The sequence below is a fragment of the Hibiscus syriacus genome, unplaced genomic scaffold (assembly GCF_006381635.1).
Source record: "Hibiscus syriacus cultivar Baekdansim isolate YM2019G1 unplaced genomic scaffold, ASM638163v2 tig00110864_pilon, whole genome shotgun sequence".
Lineage (NCBI taxonomy): Eukaryota > Viridiplantae > Streptophyta > Magnoliopsida > Malvales > Malvaceae > Hibiscus > Hibiscus syriacus.
In genome coordinates, this window is record NW_024062893.1 from 1,936,554 (window position 1) to 1,954,572 (window position 18,019).

Sequence of the window (18,019 nt, forward strand, 5' to 3'; positions counted from 1 at the left end):
TCAAATTCTTAAGTCATTTTATTTAAAGGTTTTAACCTTTCAATACAAATTCCTCTTCCTATATAAAGGCTAAGTTGTGACACATCTCAGCACACAACTTTTTCATTTTTCTTTCAAATACTTTCCTTTTAAATCTTCGATTCTTCCAAAGTCATTTTCTGGTGATAGATAAAGACAAAGATTGTGTTCGATTGTTCACTACGCTTGTGGTTATTGTTGTGAACGTTTGTTGTTGTATCTTGGGAGACCGACGTCCAACGTTACTCAAAGCACCGAGGAGAGGACGAATATATCTTAAGGAAACTGTTCATACAGGCCTCAACAAAACTCTACTTCTATTTATTCAGTTCCATCTGATTACAGGTTCTATTCTAATTTCACAATTTTTTTAACTATATTATTGCAACGGAATTTTTTTAGATTATCATACTACAACCCTAATTTTCAATATTTGCAACAGGGTATCAAGGCTAATTCAGATGGAGCTGTGAGATCAAACAATAGAAGGGTCGCTGCTGGTGGATTGCTGTGAAACGCCGATGGTGCTTGGATCTTCAGGTTTACTTGAAGCATGGGGAGATGCTCAATTCTCGTGGCCGAGTTCTGGGCAATTCATGACATCTTAAGCCATGTTTGGAGGTTAGACATTCGATACATGGAGGTAGAAACAGATATTCTTGAGGCTTCAAGAATTTGTAACAGAGATTCAGAGGTGTTAGCACGGAGTGCCTTGGTAGCTGCTTTCTTGGAGTTTTGGGATCGAGAATGGAGGATAAAATTATGACATATTCATAGGGACCAAAATACTTCAACTGATCGTATGGCTGCTTTGAATCGCGGAGCTTTCATCGATGGGTTTGAATTCACATATCTCCACTAGAAGTTATGGCCATTCTGAACAAGGATATTTTTGGTTCTAGTTAATTACTAGTGGCTTCTGTATTATAAAAAATAATCATTCATCATTAATAAGTAATAATTACGTTTAATTTCTGAATTTAATTGATTAATCATATTTTTATATAATTAATCAATAAATTATTTTTTCATTTCGACAACTAATATGATATTCATAATTTAATTGTAACATTTGGACCAAATTTGAAGAGTTATAAAATTAAAGAATTATGTGAGTTATAATTGAATAAAAATATTATAATAATTCTTATACAACATTTGCATTTTGATACCCCTACTAATAAATAAACAAACAAACAAATAAATAAATAAATATTTGTTCATCTTCGATGGAGTAAAATTGTTCCACCATCAAATTTATGTGAGTTCAACCATTCTATCGTTAAGGACTGACGTTGCATTTTACATAGATTACAAATCACAATTAAGCCAAACATATATTTTTTATTTACTCCTACTAGTTACTCTATTTAATACTTAATATCAAAATAACATATCTAACATTCAATTAAATCCAAGCAACGCTGGAGCCATCCTAAGCAAAGTCTCAAGTGTATTCGGATGAAACTTCCTGGCAAAATGGAAGCAAATCGAGCGTGTCTGACCATTATAACTGCAATCAAATCCTTGCCTAATTCGATTCAGCAATTCCATCGATACATCTTTTCTCACATACTGTGTGGGGTGTGGACCACCTTTCGACCAATCGACCCAAGTGATGCTCCGATTCGTGTTAAGCTCCGGCGAGATTTTGTTGACAAGAGTCGGCACGTAATGTTCATCTACGTAACATGGAGGGTTGCAATAGTTTCTGAAGAGAGGGTAGTAAATTTCATCTGATATTATATTTAGGGTGAGCTTTCGATTAACCTCGAACCATTGCGACCCTCTTCGCCAATCGGCCAATGAGACCTTCGGCAACATCCGCTTGTTGTAACGGCCGTGGCCGGTTGGCCTCGGATCATCGAACGAACCGATGAAGCTTTGGTTGGTGTGGATGAGGTAGTTGTAAACGGTGGTGAAGTTGACTAGCGGGATGCATGCTTCTGAGAGCAGCACGAATCTTTCGTTGGCGCAGTCCAGCAACGCATTGGCTAACAGCCGTCTCTCGGCATCTACCATTGTCGCGCTTCTCCACTGAACAGGCTGCAAAAGAGAATCGAATTTACATAGGAAAAAACTCGAATTGTATACTTATATGAATCGAATAATCCAATCAGCCTCGTTTACACACTGTTCTATAGTCCTCATTTCTTAAATCTCACCTTACTTGGTATCTTGCGCTTGTAGAACATCGATGTTACGGATGGCTCATCGACGAACTCCGGCGATTTATGAATGTAAATGGAGTAAAGCCCTTCATTTCCCATGAAGAACTTTTCCCAAAGGGGTGCTAAAGGCAGCGACCCCCTGCTTAAAAACATGAAGGCTACCTTCGGGGTCAGGTTTTCTGAGGATTCGGTAACATTTGGACATACGACAACGGCACGTCGCATCAGCTCCCGATCATCTGTCACGGAATGCAACGTGCCGTTGTGGTCCGGGGCGCCTATCAAAGTTTTCGATTCCAAAGAAGAGTTAAAAGGTGGGTGGGGAAGGGATGATCGGAAACCAAAGTTAGAGAAAATGTACGAATACGGAGAGCTCATCGGTGGCGGAGCAAATCGGTTAAGTTTTGGGAAGCAAGACGAGGAGCCTTTAGAGACCAACAACTTCAATGTGAAAGTCCCGAGAACAACCACAAAAGAAGTCATTGACAGCAGAAACAATGACGTTATAGTAATATGAAACTTTCTTCTAATGCGAGAGTAGAGTTCCCTAACGAAACCAGTCATTTCAAACCGCTTAATCATTTTTGACACGGAAAATTAGGACCGAAAACGATGGTTTAAAGTGGTGGAGTTTAGGGTAAGACCTAAAATCGTATGTAAATCCATGAATGATCACATTAATGGTGCCATTAAAAGCTAATATGCCTGATTTACAAACTTTACAGCAATTTCTTGTAAATGTAGATAAAAGTGAGGATTAAGCTAACTTGAATTAAAAACAATAATAAATTAAGATCTAACGTCGGATAACAGAAGTTTAGGCGTTACCGTGGTAGATGTGCATGAAATGAGCTGCTGCTGCATATTTGGTCACGCTACTGGAATGTACAACCATGTGTGGTAGAGAGCAAGAATTTAGGTTCGGTGTCGTGTCCTTTACTATTTTTTTAAAGTAAGGTGGAATTAATGTGATTTCACATTTTTCTATATATTATACATGTAGAAGGTAAGTATTGATGAAGTGAATAGCCTAACCTTACGTGTACGATGACCTTATGAGGTTTGGCGGGTAGCGCCTTATCCCATGGATTGGGTGAGCTCCATCTTGTCATTTTTTGTTAGAGGTGGTTGGTGACTTAGGCTAGGTAGTTTCATGTAACATATATACAGAAATTAAATTACAGTAGTTATTGAACAAATCAAATTATCCCAGTAGTTAAAGGAATAATTATTATTCTTGAATATTGAAATTAAGTCTACTTTATATTTTTGATATAAAAATTCTTTCAAACATGATATTTTGAGTTGAATGTTTTTTCACATATTTCATAATGATATGAGTGATTAAATTATAATATTTATTTAATTTTTTTAATAAATTAAGAATATATATACGTCATATAAACGTAACTATTTAAATATAAAAACTCTAAAAAATATCATTTAAAAGATATTCGTATTTCTCTTTTATGATTAAATTACTCGGATATTTGTAATTGAAAAAGCAAATTAACCTCCCTAAAAATATAAAATTTTAGAGTCCGTTTCATTTAGAAAATAAAAAAAACTGAATAAAATAATAGTAATTATAAAATTAGAATATAAATTCTAAAAAGTAAGAATATAAAAAATAAAATGATTTACAAGTACGTATTCAATTTTTTAATAAAAATATTAATATTTAAAATTAAAGAAAGATTATGTTTTTGGCGGCAAAACAATGATAAGGTTGCAAAGTACTCATCTTTCAAAAAAACAAAACAATGAAAAGGTACCTTCTGTTCATTCTCGACGTGTAGATCTCTAAAAAATATATAAATTAAAAATATTATATCAATTGAACACTTAAACTCAAAATTATGATCTTTCAATGTTTTACAATATAAATGTAATTTAAATACCAAAATTTTTAATTTTTTAAATTTATTATTTTGTATTAAATAGATAATTTTAAAATTCTTGTTTTAGTTTGTACTTTTTGGATAAATCAATTTCATTACCCAAGAAGCAGGAAATCTTGCTACAGTAAACAAAGTCGATAGACAGCACAAAAGAACAAGGGAAAAAACACAGAGAACAACCAGCTAGCTATAGCAGAACAATAAGATTCAAGTAATGCCACAGTTAGAACACAGAGCGATATTAGACAGATCAGACCGGTTAAAAGCTTTGCCCACCAGCCGGATACGGATGGCCTCCTTGATGTCACCTAGCACTTCCTCCTTCGATCTTGCTCTATTCCCAAACAATCTGTCATTCCTCTCTTTCCATATACCATAAATGTGCCCAGACCAGGCGAGCTTAAGAATCCCCACTATGAGGGAGTTACCCTTGAATAGAAGGGTGGCCCACGCCAGTTCACTAACCCAGCTGCAAGCTCCACGAGAAATGCAGCAGAACTCAAAAATTGATTCCCAAAGCTCTTTAGCAAATTGGAAATCAAAGAAAATATGGTCCCTTGTCTCTGCCTCCTCACCACACAGCAAACATTTATCAGTTTCTATAGCCAAGCCCATACGCTGGAGTCTAACCCGAGTAGGAAGTCTGTTTAAAATGGCCATCCAAACAATAATATTATGTTTGGGAATACGTCCCAAGAACCAAACTAGGTGGTGCCAAGGGACCTTGAAAGCAGGGGAACACAATTTGTCCCAGATGTATCGCGTACTAAACTCTTGGACTTGACTCACAAGGATGGGAGCAACCTCATGCCTAATTTTCAGCAGGTACTTAAAGCTCTAGCTAGCATTTTTAGGGACTTCCATCTGCCAGAAGTTAGCGTTTCTAATAACCTAAGAGTGCATCCACGCCACCCAAAGAGAGCCATCATTAGCGAGAAGCTTTCTGATTAGCTGAACAGAACAGGATTTGTTCCAACCTCCTACGTCGTGAATCCCCAGTCCACCTTCTGATTTCGTCAAGCAGATGGTTTTCTAGCTTACTCGTGCACCTTTAGCAAGAAAATCAGACCCTTTCCAGAAGAACCGAGAGCACAACTGCTCAACCTTCCTAATAATTTCTTGAGGAAGAATAAGTTGCCTGCTCCAGTAGCTAGAGATACTGAGCAAAACAGAACGGACAAGCTGCAACCTGCTAGCGAAGCTGAGGTGCTTGCTGGCCCACGAGCTAAGCTTTGCTCTAATTTTATCGATGAGACTTTGGCAATCTTTCACAGATAATTTCCTGGTTATTAATGGGACACCCAAGTATCTCACTGGGAGACTACCCAATTTGAAACCCATGCTCTCTTTGATGATACTGATTTACTCATCAGGGATACCAGCAGTGAATATCTCACACTTACTAGCATTCAGCTTCAGCCCTGACATGGAATAGAAATGGTCCAACACAGCTTGCACTCCCATGATAGAGTCAATAGTACCCTTGCAAAAAATGAGGAGGTCGTCCGCAAAACAGAGATGAGTGAGCCCAATCCTCTTGCACTTAGGATGAAAGCTAAAGATACCCTTCGTAGAAGTCGTATTAAGGAGACTAGACAAGACATTCATTGCTAGGACAAAGATGTAGGGTGATAGGGGGTCACCCTGCCGCACTCCTCTTGCTCCTTTAAAATATCCTACAAGACTACCATTGAAAACAATGGAGTATCTAGGATTTGCAAAACAGGCCCGTGCCCAACCAATGAACTTCTCAGGTATTCCCATGGCATGCAGAATCACATCAATGAACTCCCAGCTTAAGGAATCAAAAGCCTTTTGGAGGTCTATCTTAAGAGCACATCTAGGGGAAATCTTACTTCTAGAGTAACCCCTAACAATTTCTTGTGCAAGTAGGGTGTTGTCAACTATACTTCTACCCTTCACAAATGCAGTTTGGTTCAATGCGATCATATCAGGGAAAATAGATGAGAGACGGTTTACTAGGATTTTTGTAACAGTTTTATAAACCACCGTACAACAGGATATGGGCCTGAAATCCTTCACTAAGCTAGGATTAGGAATCTTAGGGACAAGTACCACAGCAGTAACATTGAATGAAGGGAGCATAAAAGAGTGATCGAAGCAGTACCTGATTGCTGCCAAGAAATCCTCGCCAATAATAGACCAAGTCTTTTTGTAAAAGAAGGCATTATAGCCATCAGGGCCAGGTGACTTGTTATCCCCTTGTCCCCATAAGGCCTCTTTGATCTCAGTCTCAGAAACAGTCCCGCAAAGACTATTTGCAGCTTCACTTGACAAGGAGAAGCCAAGAAGATCCTTAATAATGCTAGCAGAAGTGGCTTTAACCTCGGGGTCAGCCACACCAAGTTGGTTAACAAAGAATCTAGTCACTTCATTAGACATATCTTCAAAAGTGTCAAGCCTGGAACCACTTGGATTGTAAAGAACTCTAACTGTACTGCTTTTCCTTTTAGTGGCAACTATGGAGTGGAAAAATTGAGTACCCTGGTCCCCCTCCCTAATCCAATCAAACTTTGCTTTTTTTCTTGTAGAACAGTAGCTTAGCCTGCTCAAGGATCTTCAACTCCTTCTCGACTACCAACTCAACATTAATGTTACTTCCAGTAGTTGTCGGATCGAGGTTAGCAAGCTGAAGAATCTTTAATTTTTCCCTTTTCTCCCTTACTTGTCCAGATATGTCGCTGTAATTATTCCTGTTAAGCTCTTTAAGACGCATTTTCAGCCTTTTAAGTTTTAAGTGAATACACTGAGCTGGATTAGCATTAGCCGGGGCTGGGACTTGCCAGGAGTCCTTGACTAAGGACATGAAATCAGGATGCATGGCCCAGAAATTAAAAAATTTGAACGGTTGGCTTGGCAGCAGGAACTTCTTTGTGAAGCCAAACAAGAGCTGGGCAGTGATCAGAATCACCCGGAGCCTGAAACTCAACATCAGAGGCAGGAAATGCTACAGACCAAGCTGGATTAACAAGAACCCGATCCAACTTGCGAGCTAAGTGAGTGTCCTGCTGCTTGTTAGTTCAAGTAAACAATGGACCTGTATAAGGGTGATCTATAAGCCCCAAGTCCTCAACACAGCACTGAAAATCAACCATGTCGACTAAGGTTCCAGAGTTGATTTGAGCAGAACTTTCCTCAGCATTGAGGATGACATTAAAGTCACCACCAATTAGCCAAGATCTATTATCCACAAAGGCATCCATGGAGCAAAGTTGGGTCCAAAGGCGCTTACGAGAGGAGCCATCATTCAAGCCATATACAACAATAAAGAAGAAGTCCATACCCCTAAAACAACTTTTAATTGTGATGCTTTGATCAAAAGTAGAAATAATGGAGAAGACGACATAACTTTTCCAAAGAACCCAAATACGACCATTATCAGCAAAACCATAATTGCAGCAATACTGCCAGTCATTAAACTTACTTGACAGTATAGCTAAGGATTTATTCTCCTTCACTCTAGTTTCCAGAAGGCAAAGGATACTAATTTGATTCTTGACAGCCCAGTACAGAACCTTTCCTTGCTTGAGGGGATTGTTAAAACCCCTAGTGTTCCAAAAACAGATTAGCATGGAGCAGGGGTAGAGGAAGAAGCACCCCCTCTTTCCTCTAGTTTCTTTACTTTATCCACATGCTCTTTCTTTTTCATTTTTAGTTCCTGAACAAGCTTAGCAACTCCCATAGAAGCACCTCTCTGCTTTCTACCAGAATCAACAACAGAAATTTCCAGTGCATTATGAGGATCCAAAGTATTAAGAATGTCGAATTTATTCTTTGAAGCTCCTCCAGTAATCTTACCCTCCTTAGCAGGTCTTCCTCTACCTCTTTTAACAAGAGGATTATTAAGGTGGCCAACCTGTTTGGTTGAGACAATGAAATCCACGCCCCCCTCAGGCACTGTGCTGACAACAACATTACTTTCAATCTGCTTGACCAGATCTAAAGTGACGGTGCAATTTGCATCCAGCACTGATTTGGCAACAACGTTACTCTCAACAAGAGATCCATTGAGTCCAGCATGATTGACTGCATGATCATTATCCTTGCCAGGGCTAATCCCTTCTGATGCTGAATTAGTAGTGACAACTAAGATCCCACCACTGTCAGGAAAAACATTCTGTTTAGCATCTTGAACAGGCCCTTTGACCCTCCAAACTTGCTCAGTTCTTTTCCCCCGAGGGCATAACTTTACAGAGTGACCAAAACGCCCACAATCACTGCAAGAGCTAGGAATCCAAGGAATTGAGACTCTTATTCTTGCCACTGATTCATCAGCCAAAACAACATCGATGTGGTCCTGAATTGGAGATCCAGCAGTGATTTCAATACATACTCGAGCATATTCAAGCTTCTCCCGAGTAGCAGTGACAGAATCCATATGGAGTGGCCTTCCAACGGCGCTAGCAATGTAGCTAAGTCCCCTCCTTGAAAAAAGCTCCAGAGGAACATTGTAAAGGTGGATCCAAATCGGCATTCGAGTCAAATCAAACTAGAGCTCTTTCAAATTAGGCTCCCACTTCCTAAGAAAGATCGGTTTATGTTGTATATGCCATGGACCATTATCTAAAACCCAGTCCCTAGCAACCGAATTAGCAAATGAAAAAACGTATAGATTTTGCCCAGCAAGACTCACCTTAATCGGAGAAGCCTTCCCCCATAGCATAGAGACAACTCTCTGAATGGAACCAAAAGCTGGAGCCGAACCAATAAACTGTCCAACAAGAGCAAATTTCCACTCCGAAATTCCCTCCTCGAACACATCTTTCGGCGGCTTGACTACACAAGAGCCCTCAATCACCGCTAGCGAAAAAAATTCTAATTCCTGATCGATTCCCGCCGCAAAAAGTTCACGCCAGTTCGTAGCAGTATCACCAGGCATAGTCCAATAAAACCCCCAAAGAACCTTGACAAAAGAAGAAGAGAAGATCAATAGAACAGAAGAGTAAAGCTTCGTCTTCTCTCGCTATTAGTCTAGCTAACATGCACCGAGAGAGAAAACTAAGTCGGCTCAACTAATTTTTCATTTGTTACAATTTGATCCTAAAATTATAAAAAATATTAGAACAAAATTATTCTCAAACTGCAAACGAATTTATCTGTTACAATAACATTGATAAATATTATTTTAATTTTCCTAAATAAGTTTACATCATCTCTATTTTTCTATTTTATTTTCATTCATATTATTCTCCATAATTTAGTGTATTTAAGTAATAAGGTAGAGCACGAATCAAGCAATCTCGGTGACAAAGGAATTATTGTTATATTTTGAGGTCTCGAGCTCGAGCATCAGAAATATCAAGTATGTGAGCGTTCAATGTCAAATGGTTGAGAGCTTTGAACAAATACTATCTTGTAGTGATCTCATATTAATAAAAAAAAGCAAAAAACACATTAGAAAATTGTTTCTAAAGTACAGGGACCTTTGATATATTTTTACCAAAAAAATTAATAAGGCCGAGAATTGTTTCTTACATTATCCCTTTCTCTGGAAAACAGTTAAAGGAGAAACATAAACACTCTTAATAAATTTTTAATGGTTTAAGGTAGTTATGAGATTATATATGTAAAATACCTTTTTTTTAAATAATACTTTTTTTAATTACGAAACCGATAATTAAAAGCTTTAAGTGCAATCTATACAACTCAGATGTCTTACTCAAAATACCAATATAAAAATCATATAAAACTACCCATATTAATTCATTAAAGGTTTTTCAGTGTTCTTTTATTATTTAATTACATGACATTGAATCCTATATTTAAAAGGTTTAATAAAGAAAATTTTAAAGTATAATCTTTTCTTATTTAAATATTTAATTTTTGTCAATCAATATAAGTATCTAATGTTTTTAACACCGGCATATTAAATGTCTACATCATAATGATCATTAAAAAATATGTTAAAAAATATCAATCAATTAATATTTGACACGTGACCTAACTTTTTTATTTTGTTTATTTTTAAAAATAAAATTTATAACTTAAAGAAATCTTAATTTTTTAAAGTATCCTAAAACTTTTAATTTCATCATCGACCGTCATCACCGTTGGCGATCATCCGATCACTTACTCACCAATTGAGATAGATATTTGTTGATATTTAGGGGTTTGAGTTCAAAAATTTGGGAGATTGATGTTGCAGGTGATGACTGATGATGGTTGGGTAGGTGACGACAGATAGATAGATGACACCAGCGGGAGATGACCGATGAATGGAGTTGATGTTCTAGATTTTAGATTTTAGAGAACTTTTAGGAATTCTTTTAGATTTTAGAAAATTTTCAGATGTTCTTGAATAATAATAATTTGAAGTTTTTTAGAATATAATAAAAAAAAGATTGACATCATTTTTTTAAAATTTATAAACGCGGTCATGTTTCATATTTTAAGTGATTAATATCATTTCTTTAACAATTGTTACATCATAAGTATTTAAAATGCTAATTAAAAAAAATGTTAGACATCAACATTGATTAAAAAAATAGACACCTAAATAGAAAAAGAGATATATAGTAAAACCTCTATAAATTAATAATATCAAAATCATGTGATTTTATTAATTTAAAGAGGTATTAAATAATCAATAAATTTATAATTTAGTAATTTATATAGATTTTCTTCAATTCAGCAAACTTACATTATTATTCATGAATAAAACATTATATTGACAAATTTAATGATGTTAACATACAATGTGACTAATTAAATATAATACATATCCATAGAAAACAAAGTTCATTATAATATGTAGCAACTTAATACTAGTTAATGTACAATAGGAAATCAATCACTTTATAAACAACATCAAATATTCTTACTTAATCAATAAAAATCAAAATCAACCACCATGACTTTACATCTAAAAGATGTTTAAAAATCAATTATGACTTCACATCTAAAAAGTATAAAAAACAGTAATATAATCATATTTTACTAAGTTACTATAGTTATTCTTGTAATTTTATAGAATTATTAATTTATAATATTGAAGAAACCATAAATTCATATAAGAGTCTTCTAAAAAATCATTATCTTATTAATTTATCAAAATTATTAATTTAGACGTTAAATTAAATTAGAATTAAAAAATTGTTATTTTAAAAAATTATTAATTTATTCAATAATAATTTACCAAGGTTGTGGTGTAGTTTGAAGGGTTTTTTATCCAAAAATCATCCTTATTTTATAATAATATCAATTAGGTACTCAATACCCAAAATTTACCTATCTAACACTCTTTATGACAGAGAGATAATAAGGCGCATCGCAGAAAATGCACTTTGCACACGTGGAAGAAAGACGTGTTGAAGGGGGTGCACCTTCCCCGGGTTCCGTCTAAGCTGGTGCTACAGTGAAAAGACGCATTCCCGGGAATGCACATTCACATGATTTTGGTGACATGTCAGAAGGTACGTTGTAGGGGGCGTGCCTGTTATTTAATTTCCACCTACCCGCTCCCGCCTAAACCCCATCCCCCTCTACATATAAATACCCCATCCTGACACTCAAATCACACCTAAAATTCTCTCCTTTCTCTAATCTTGCTTTTAGATTTTCTCGTAGTATTTACCGTTCTCATAGTATTTAGATGGTAAAAATCTATTTTTAAATTTTATTATATTTATTTAATATTTTATTATTTTCTAAGATTTTATTCTAATAAGTAATTATTTTATTTTTTGCAGTTGTAAAATGGAAGATGTTGTGATTGGATGCAAATCATATATTTTGTCATTTTGCCAATACAGTAACAATATTAAGTTTTGTTATTTTAATTGTTGTGAATATTATATTAATTTAAATTTTTTAGTATTAGTTTAAATTTTAATTTGTATATTGTTTAATAATTAGGGAAATGGTCGTATATTAGAACTATTTATTCGTATCGTTAAGATGGACATAACACATCCTATCTGGAGGTATTTAGCCAAGGATGGGTTTAGTTACATAACCAAATATGAAGGAAACTGTAAACTTGTATCCACTCTTATTTCTACAATAACTGAGAGTGGAGACCAGAGACACACATTAATTCCATCTTTCCTGTTGAGAGTGCACTATTACCATAGAATATGTTTCCATGCGATAGATGGAAATGTTCTTTGTGGTGTGGCATCTGATGATTGACATTCGATGTGCCAAAAGTATCTTGGTGGTATCTCGCCTGAGTTCAACGATAATCGAATATTGTTAGAATGGTTGTGATCAAATTTTAAACGGTTGAAAGAAAACTATTCTAAAAATGAGGCTAAAGCATTTTCTCGGGCATGCATATTACGAGTCATAGGAGGGATCTTGATGCCTGAAAAATCTCACAACCAAGTTCATTGTATGTGGTTGCATCACCTCATTGATTTTTGAGTAGCTGAAATATTTAGTTGGGGCTCCACAGTTTTGGCATATATGTTTAGAAAAATGTGACATATAGCGAATAATCAAAAAATTGCTATTGGCGGCTGTCTCCTTCTCTAGTCATGGGTGTGGTATTGTATGCCCTTTTTATGTCTGATCGTGAATGAGTCGTTTGTCTTCCTATTATTGTTGAGGTAATTTCAATATTAAATTCATATATAAATAATTTTGTTTAGTATATAATGCAATATTTTTTATATTGAATAGGTGGCTATAAACAAGGAAAAATTATCGTGTCATACCTGATGAATTGGAAAAAAGATGCTTACTCATTGATCAAAAAGTTGGAACAAATGTACGTTTTGAAATTTTAATATTTAGATTTAATTATCGTTATATAATTTAGTGAGACATGCAAATAAAATCTAAGAAAAAGGAATGACTCGTTCTAGGGGAAACACTTTTCCTTTTTTCAGAGAATCTCTACCATGTCATAGTGTCTCATCCTATCAAACATAAATTGGGTTTACGGGAATAGTTCCCTAACTGCCAACATCATAACTTCAACATAATTTAGTGAGGCATGCAGATAAAATCTGACAAAAAGGAAAAGCTCGTTTCAAGGGATGCGTTTTTTTATTTTCTTAGAGAATCTATGTCATGTCATTGTGTATCATCCCATCAAACATAAATTTGGTTGACGGAAATAGTTGCCTGACTACCAACATCATAACTTCAACATAATTTAGTGAGGCGTGCAAATAAAATCAGACAAAAAGGAAAGGCTTGTTCTAAGGGAAGCACTTTTCCTTTTCTCAGAGAATCTCTGTCATGTCATAGTGTCTTACCCTATCAAACATAAATTTTGTTGACGAGAATAGTTCCCCAACTATCGACATCATTTCTTCTTTTTAATACTTAACACTAAAAGTATCAAACACTATATCTCTTAAACTCTCAAATTCTCAAACCTGCTAACTCTCAATCTTTAAAACTCTCAAACTCTCAAAATGGGGCGTATTTCATCTATTATTTATTATGATGGAGAAATTCAAGAAGATGAAGCTTGAGTTTTTTTTAATCAGATCATTATATCCCCATAACCTTTAAGATAAATATCACTCTTAAGGGGTTAATCACAAAAATTTCAACGAAGACTCATGTTGGAAGTACTAGAATATTATCTTCACTTCAATACAAATTCAGACTTTGTTACAGAAATATATGCCGTATTTGTTGAAGTATATGTGGTTCGTGGTATGCCATTAAGCTCTCACTATGGGTTGGCTCCTTAAGTTGATCAGGTTGACAGCCCAACTCAAGTCATGTGTAATGATTTCATCTTATTAATGGCAAATTCACCTCCTGGTACCATTTCGTCAAGTTAAATGGGAAGACATTCATCAGCAACTAGTTATGATCTCTACCGAGGTGGCTCCACGAAAACTCCATTATGGCAACATCACTTTTCAAGGAGAAGGCATTCATCTGCCAATTTCTTTGTTATGAATATAAAGATGCATTCGACACAAAAAAAATTTCAATACCCATATAACATTATACCTTCAAATTCTAGGGGGAGGTATTAATCTTCCAACTTTTTCGACCTCAATATGAGGATGCCTTCAACACAACAGTCATTTCAAAATGCATATGACATTATGCCTTCAAGTTCAATGGGAAGGCATTCATCTATGAACTTGTTCGACCTAAACATTATAATCACAGAAGAACCCTAATCTCCACCAGAAGAACCTCTTCGTGATCCAAGTGTCGATGGTACTGAGATTGGATTATTCGTTAAACCTAAATCACTACAATTCAACATGGATTTCAATGATGATGTAGATAAGGTTCCCATAAATATGGTACAAATCGAACCTCTAGCTCACATGTATGAAGTCGACTATAACACAATGTATGGGCAAGAACTTCCGGATATGCCTAATGTTAGTGACTACATATTTAACTCATCATCAATCAATTATGATGAGTTATATATCGACATGGAGTTCCCATCCAAATATGAAGCAATGATTGTAATTAATAATTACAATATTTTTAATTCAGTTAAATCCAGAATCGATCGATCTACCACCGAAAAGTATGTCTACCACTGTGTTCAACGTCATAAAAGATACAACTCGATGGTTTGTGTATCAAAGAGGAAGAGAAAAAACAACATATGGGAACTAACAAGATACAACGGTCCTCATGCAAACTATGCTACAGGGATCAACCAGGACCATCCCAACTTAGACTCCAACATTATTTGCCAAGCCGTCATGCCCATGCTCAAAGCAAACTATTGAACCATATTTTGATATAAAAAATTAAGGCAAAATGTTTTTGGGCTTGAATTGAATTTATTTAAAGTTTTCAAAAATAATTCAAAGTCCATTTAACTTGAAATTAAGCACAAAATGTTTTTCTGAACAAGAAGTATCGATATTGTTCATACAGTATCAATAACTCATGGAAAATACCGATATTGTTCATATGGTACTGATACCAAAGGTAAGGGAAGTATCGGTACTCACTAGGTAGTATCGATACTACTAGCATTTCTCAAATTTCAGAATGCAAAAATGGTATCGATACCCAAAGGAAAACCGATACTACTTTACACATAGTAGTATCGATACCATAGGCTTAGTATCGATACCGTCAGGCCCTACAGCTAGTAACAACTAGTTTTATTTAAAAATAACAAAGATAGTACTGATATTCCCTATAAGAGTATCGATGCCCTCTGTACTGGGTAGTTTCTTTTTGCAAAGAAAATATCCCCAACGGCTCCAAATCACTCCCAATGGCTAGAAACAGCCACAAACTCATTCCAACATATAAATACAAGTTCAAGACACTTTAAGAAGGGTTAGAACACCTATCCAAGCATTCAAACACAAGAGAAGATATTTTCACTCTTTATTCATATTCTCTTGTAAATATTTTGTTCTTGTGAGCTAAATTTTTGTAAATACCTTCCTTTTTAGAGGTTTTATTTGTTAACATCTTTTTCCTTGTAAAGGGGTTTTGGTTCTAGCTGAGTCTATTAAAAGCTAAGCAGTATTGTAAAGGTTATCTTTTTGTCCTTAAAAAAGAAAGAACAAATTAGTGAATTTGTTAGAAAATCCTTAGTGTGGAACTAAGGTAATGGATGTAGACTTAGTTGAGAATTTGAACAACTATAAATCGTTGTGCAAAGTTTTCTATCTTTTTCCCCTTACTCCCTAAACAAATTTTTGCCAATTCACCCCCCTTGTGCAATTTTCGGTTGATCAAATTGAGCTTCAAAAATCCTAACAATTGGTATCAGAGCTTAACTGATTAGAAGGTTTAACAACCTTAAGATGGTCCTAGAATAAGCTCTACCGATTCCAGATGCAACCGACAAAAAGATGGCTTCGACATCCGACTCGTACTACCTTGAAGATTCTCAACCGTTCAATAAGCCACTGTATTTCAATAGAGTAAACTACACGTATTGGAAGAATAATGATCTACGAGCTTGGAACTCAATCATGAAGAGTTACTCCACTCCACCCAGTGTTGGCAGTCTAGCAGAAGCAAGACATCAACAGAAGCAAATTATCACTTAGCTCGCTATAACTGACTGTAATGTACTATACACGTGGCATTAGCTAAATGGATCAGTTGTTAGTTAGTTAGCAAAGTTGTTAGTGAATCTGTTTGCTGTAGCTACACTTACAATGTATAAATTGGTTGTGATTCAGCAATGAAAAGCAAGTTTCCAGAATATATTTTCTTTGTATATCACCATTCCAACATGATATCTCTCGCCAAAGATCTTGGGATCTTCCCCTTCGCTGCTTGAAGTTTCCCTTTAATGGAGTTTTCTGCCAATGCAAAATCATTCACTCACAAGAAAGTAAATATTTTTCTTGATAAGATGAACTTTTCCTTTGGAAACAATAAATTCTGCTCACAATTCGGAGCCATCGCTTAGAACGATTCCTCACCGGTGCTGTGGCAACTCCACCTGAAATGATTGTCGATGATGATGGCATAACACGAGTCAATGAAGCCTATGAAGAGTTTATAGCACATGATAGTTCTCTTGCCTACTGGTTACTATCCATGATCAGCAATCATCTTCTTCATCAGTTCGTTGGAGCTAAAACTGTGACGATCGTGTGGAACACTGTTCTTCAGTTTTTTTCCAATCGCTCTACAACGGTTGTGATGAGTCTCCACTATAAACTTCAGTCCTTAAAGAAAGGAGGTGACTCTATGCATACATACCTTACTCAAGTGAAAGAGGTTTACGATGCCTTAGCCTCTTGTGGCAGTGTTGTACCTCAAGTCAAGTACATTACAAGCATTCCTCAAAGGTCTTCCACGGAATACCAGCCCTTCATGGCAGTTATAACCTAAATGAGAGAGTCCTTGTATAGCATCTACACCATGAATCTTGATGCAGAAACACAACTCGCCAGTTTTGAAGATCAATTGAAGGCTTTACCAATAAGTGTCAATTTTGCTTAAGGGGAAATTCGCAACTTAGCAAGTTTTAACTCATGTTATGATTCAAGGTCTGGAGCTCGAACTGGTGGTAGAGGCCATGGTAGATCAAGAGTGCAATGCCAACTCTGTGGAAAAATAGGCCATCTTGTAGACCAGTGTTAGCACAGGTTTGATGAGGATTTTTCATGTGTAACTTTAACAAATCGTGGATCCAATCAGTCAGTTCGTCGAGTAACTTCTTTAACATACAATTCATCCTCTGAAACTGGATGTGAATACTTTGCCAAACGTAATTCTGGCTCATTTATGGCTATTCAAGCACAAGCGAATACCTCCTCCATGTCCTCGGATCGCTGGGTGGTAGACACCAGTGTCACACACCACGTGACCTCAGACACTAATAATGTTTTTGAGTCCAGCAGAATTTCTTGGTTCTGGTAAGCTTCTTGCTGGAAATGGCATGCCACTTGATGTAAACCTAGTTGGTCACTCCCATATAAATACCTCCTCACGCGTGTTGTTTCTCAAAGATTTGATGCATGTTCCACAAATAACTAAGAACTTATTCTCTGTTTCTAAGATTTCTAGAGACAACAACGTGTTTTTAGAATTTCATGCAAAGAGTTGTTATGTGCGTGATGAAGCAACCGGTGATATTCTGCTTCATGGAGAGCAACATGAAGGCTTATACTCGTTCACTATGGATAACAGTTTGTTAGGAGTTAATCTTGCAGAAGTTAATAGCTACTGAACTTCCTCCTCGATAGAAGACCTCTGGCATAGGCGTCTTGGTCATCCAGCAGCTGAAACATTAGTCAAACTAGCTAATGAAATATGCATGAAGGTGCATTCCAATGTAAATAAGCTTTGTGTAGCTTGTCATATGGGAAAAAGCAATATGCTACCCTTTGTTGATTCAAATACATCAGTCAATGCTCTTTTTTATCTTGTATACTCGGATTTATGGGGACCTCCTCATGAGCAATTAAATGGCTTTCATTTTTATGTTTCATTTGTAGATGTGTTCATAAGGCACACTTTGATTTATTTGTTAAAGAGTAATGA

General features: G+C 35.9%; 1 protein-coding gene across 1 annotated transcript; it reads right to left on the minus strand.

The window, feature by feature from the left end:
• Positions 1 to 1,422: 1,422 nt before the first annotated feature.
• LOC120143882 (glycosyltransferase BC10-like) lies at positions 1,423 to 2,771 on the minus strand. Its single transcript, XM_039158092.1, has 2 exons — positions 2,184 to 2,771; positions 1,423 to 2,064 (listed from the first exon to the last, which is right to left on the minus strand). Exons 1-2 carry the CDS (start codon positions 2,769 to 2,771, stop codon positions 1,423 to 1,425), a joined length of 1,230 nt encoding a protein of 409 aa, XP_039014023.1.
• Between the last annotated feature and the right edge of the window lie 15,248 nt (positions 2,772 to 18,019).

What these genes read in the sequence shown, in the direction of transcription:
- LOC120143882 (XM_039158092.1), bottom strand. Translation starts at nt 2,771, where the DNA reads ATGATTAAGCGGTTTGAAATGACTGGTTTCGTTAGGGAACTCTACTCT. An exon ending in AGCGCAAGATACCAAGTAAG is followed by an intron (nt 2,065 to 2,183) that starts GTGAGATTTAAG and finishes TCTCTTTTGCAG; the next exon opens with CCTGTTCAGTGGAGAAGCGC.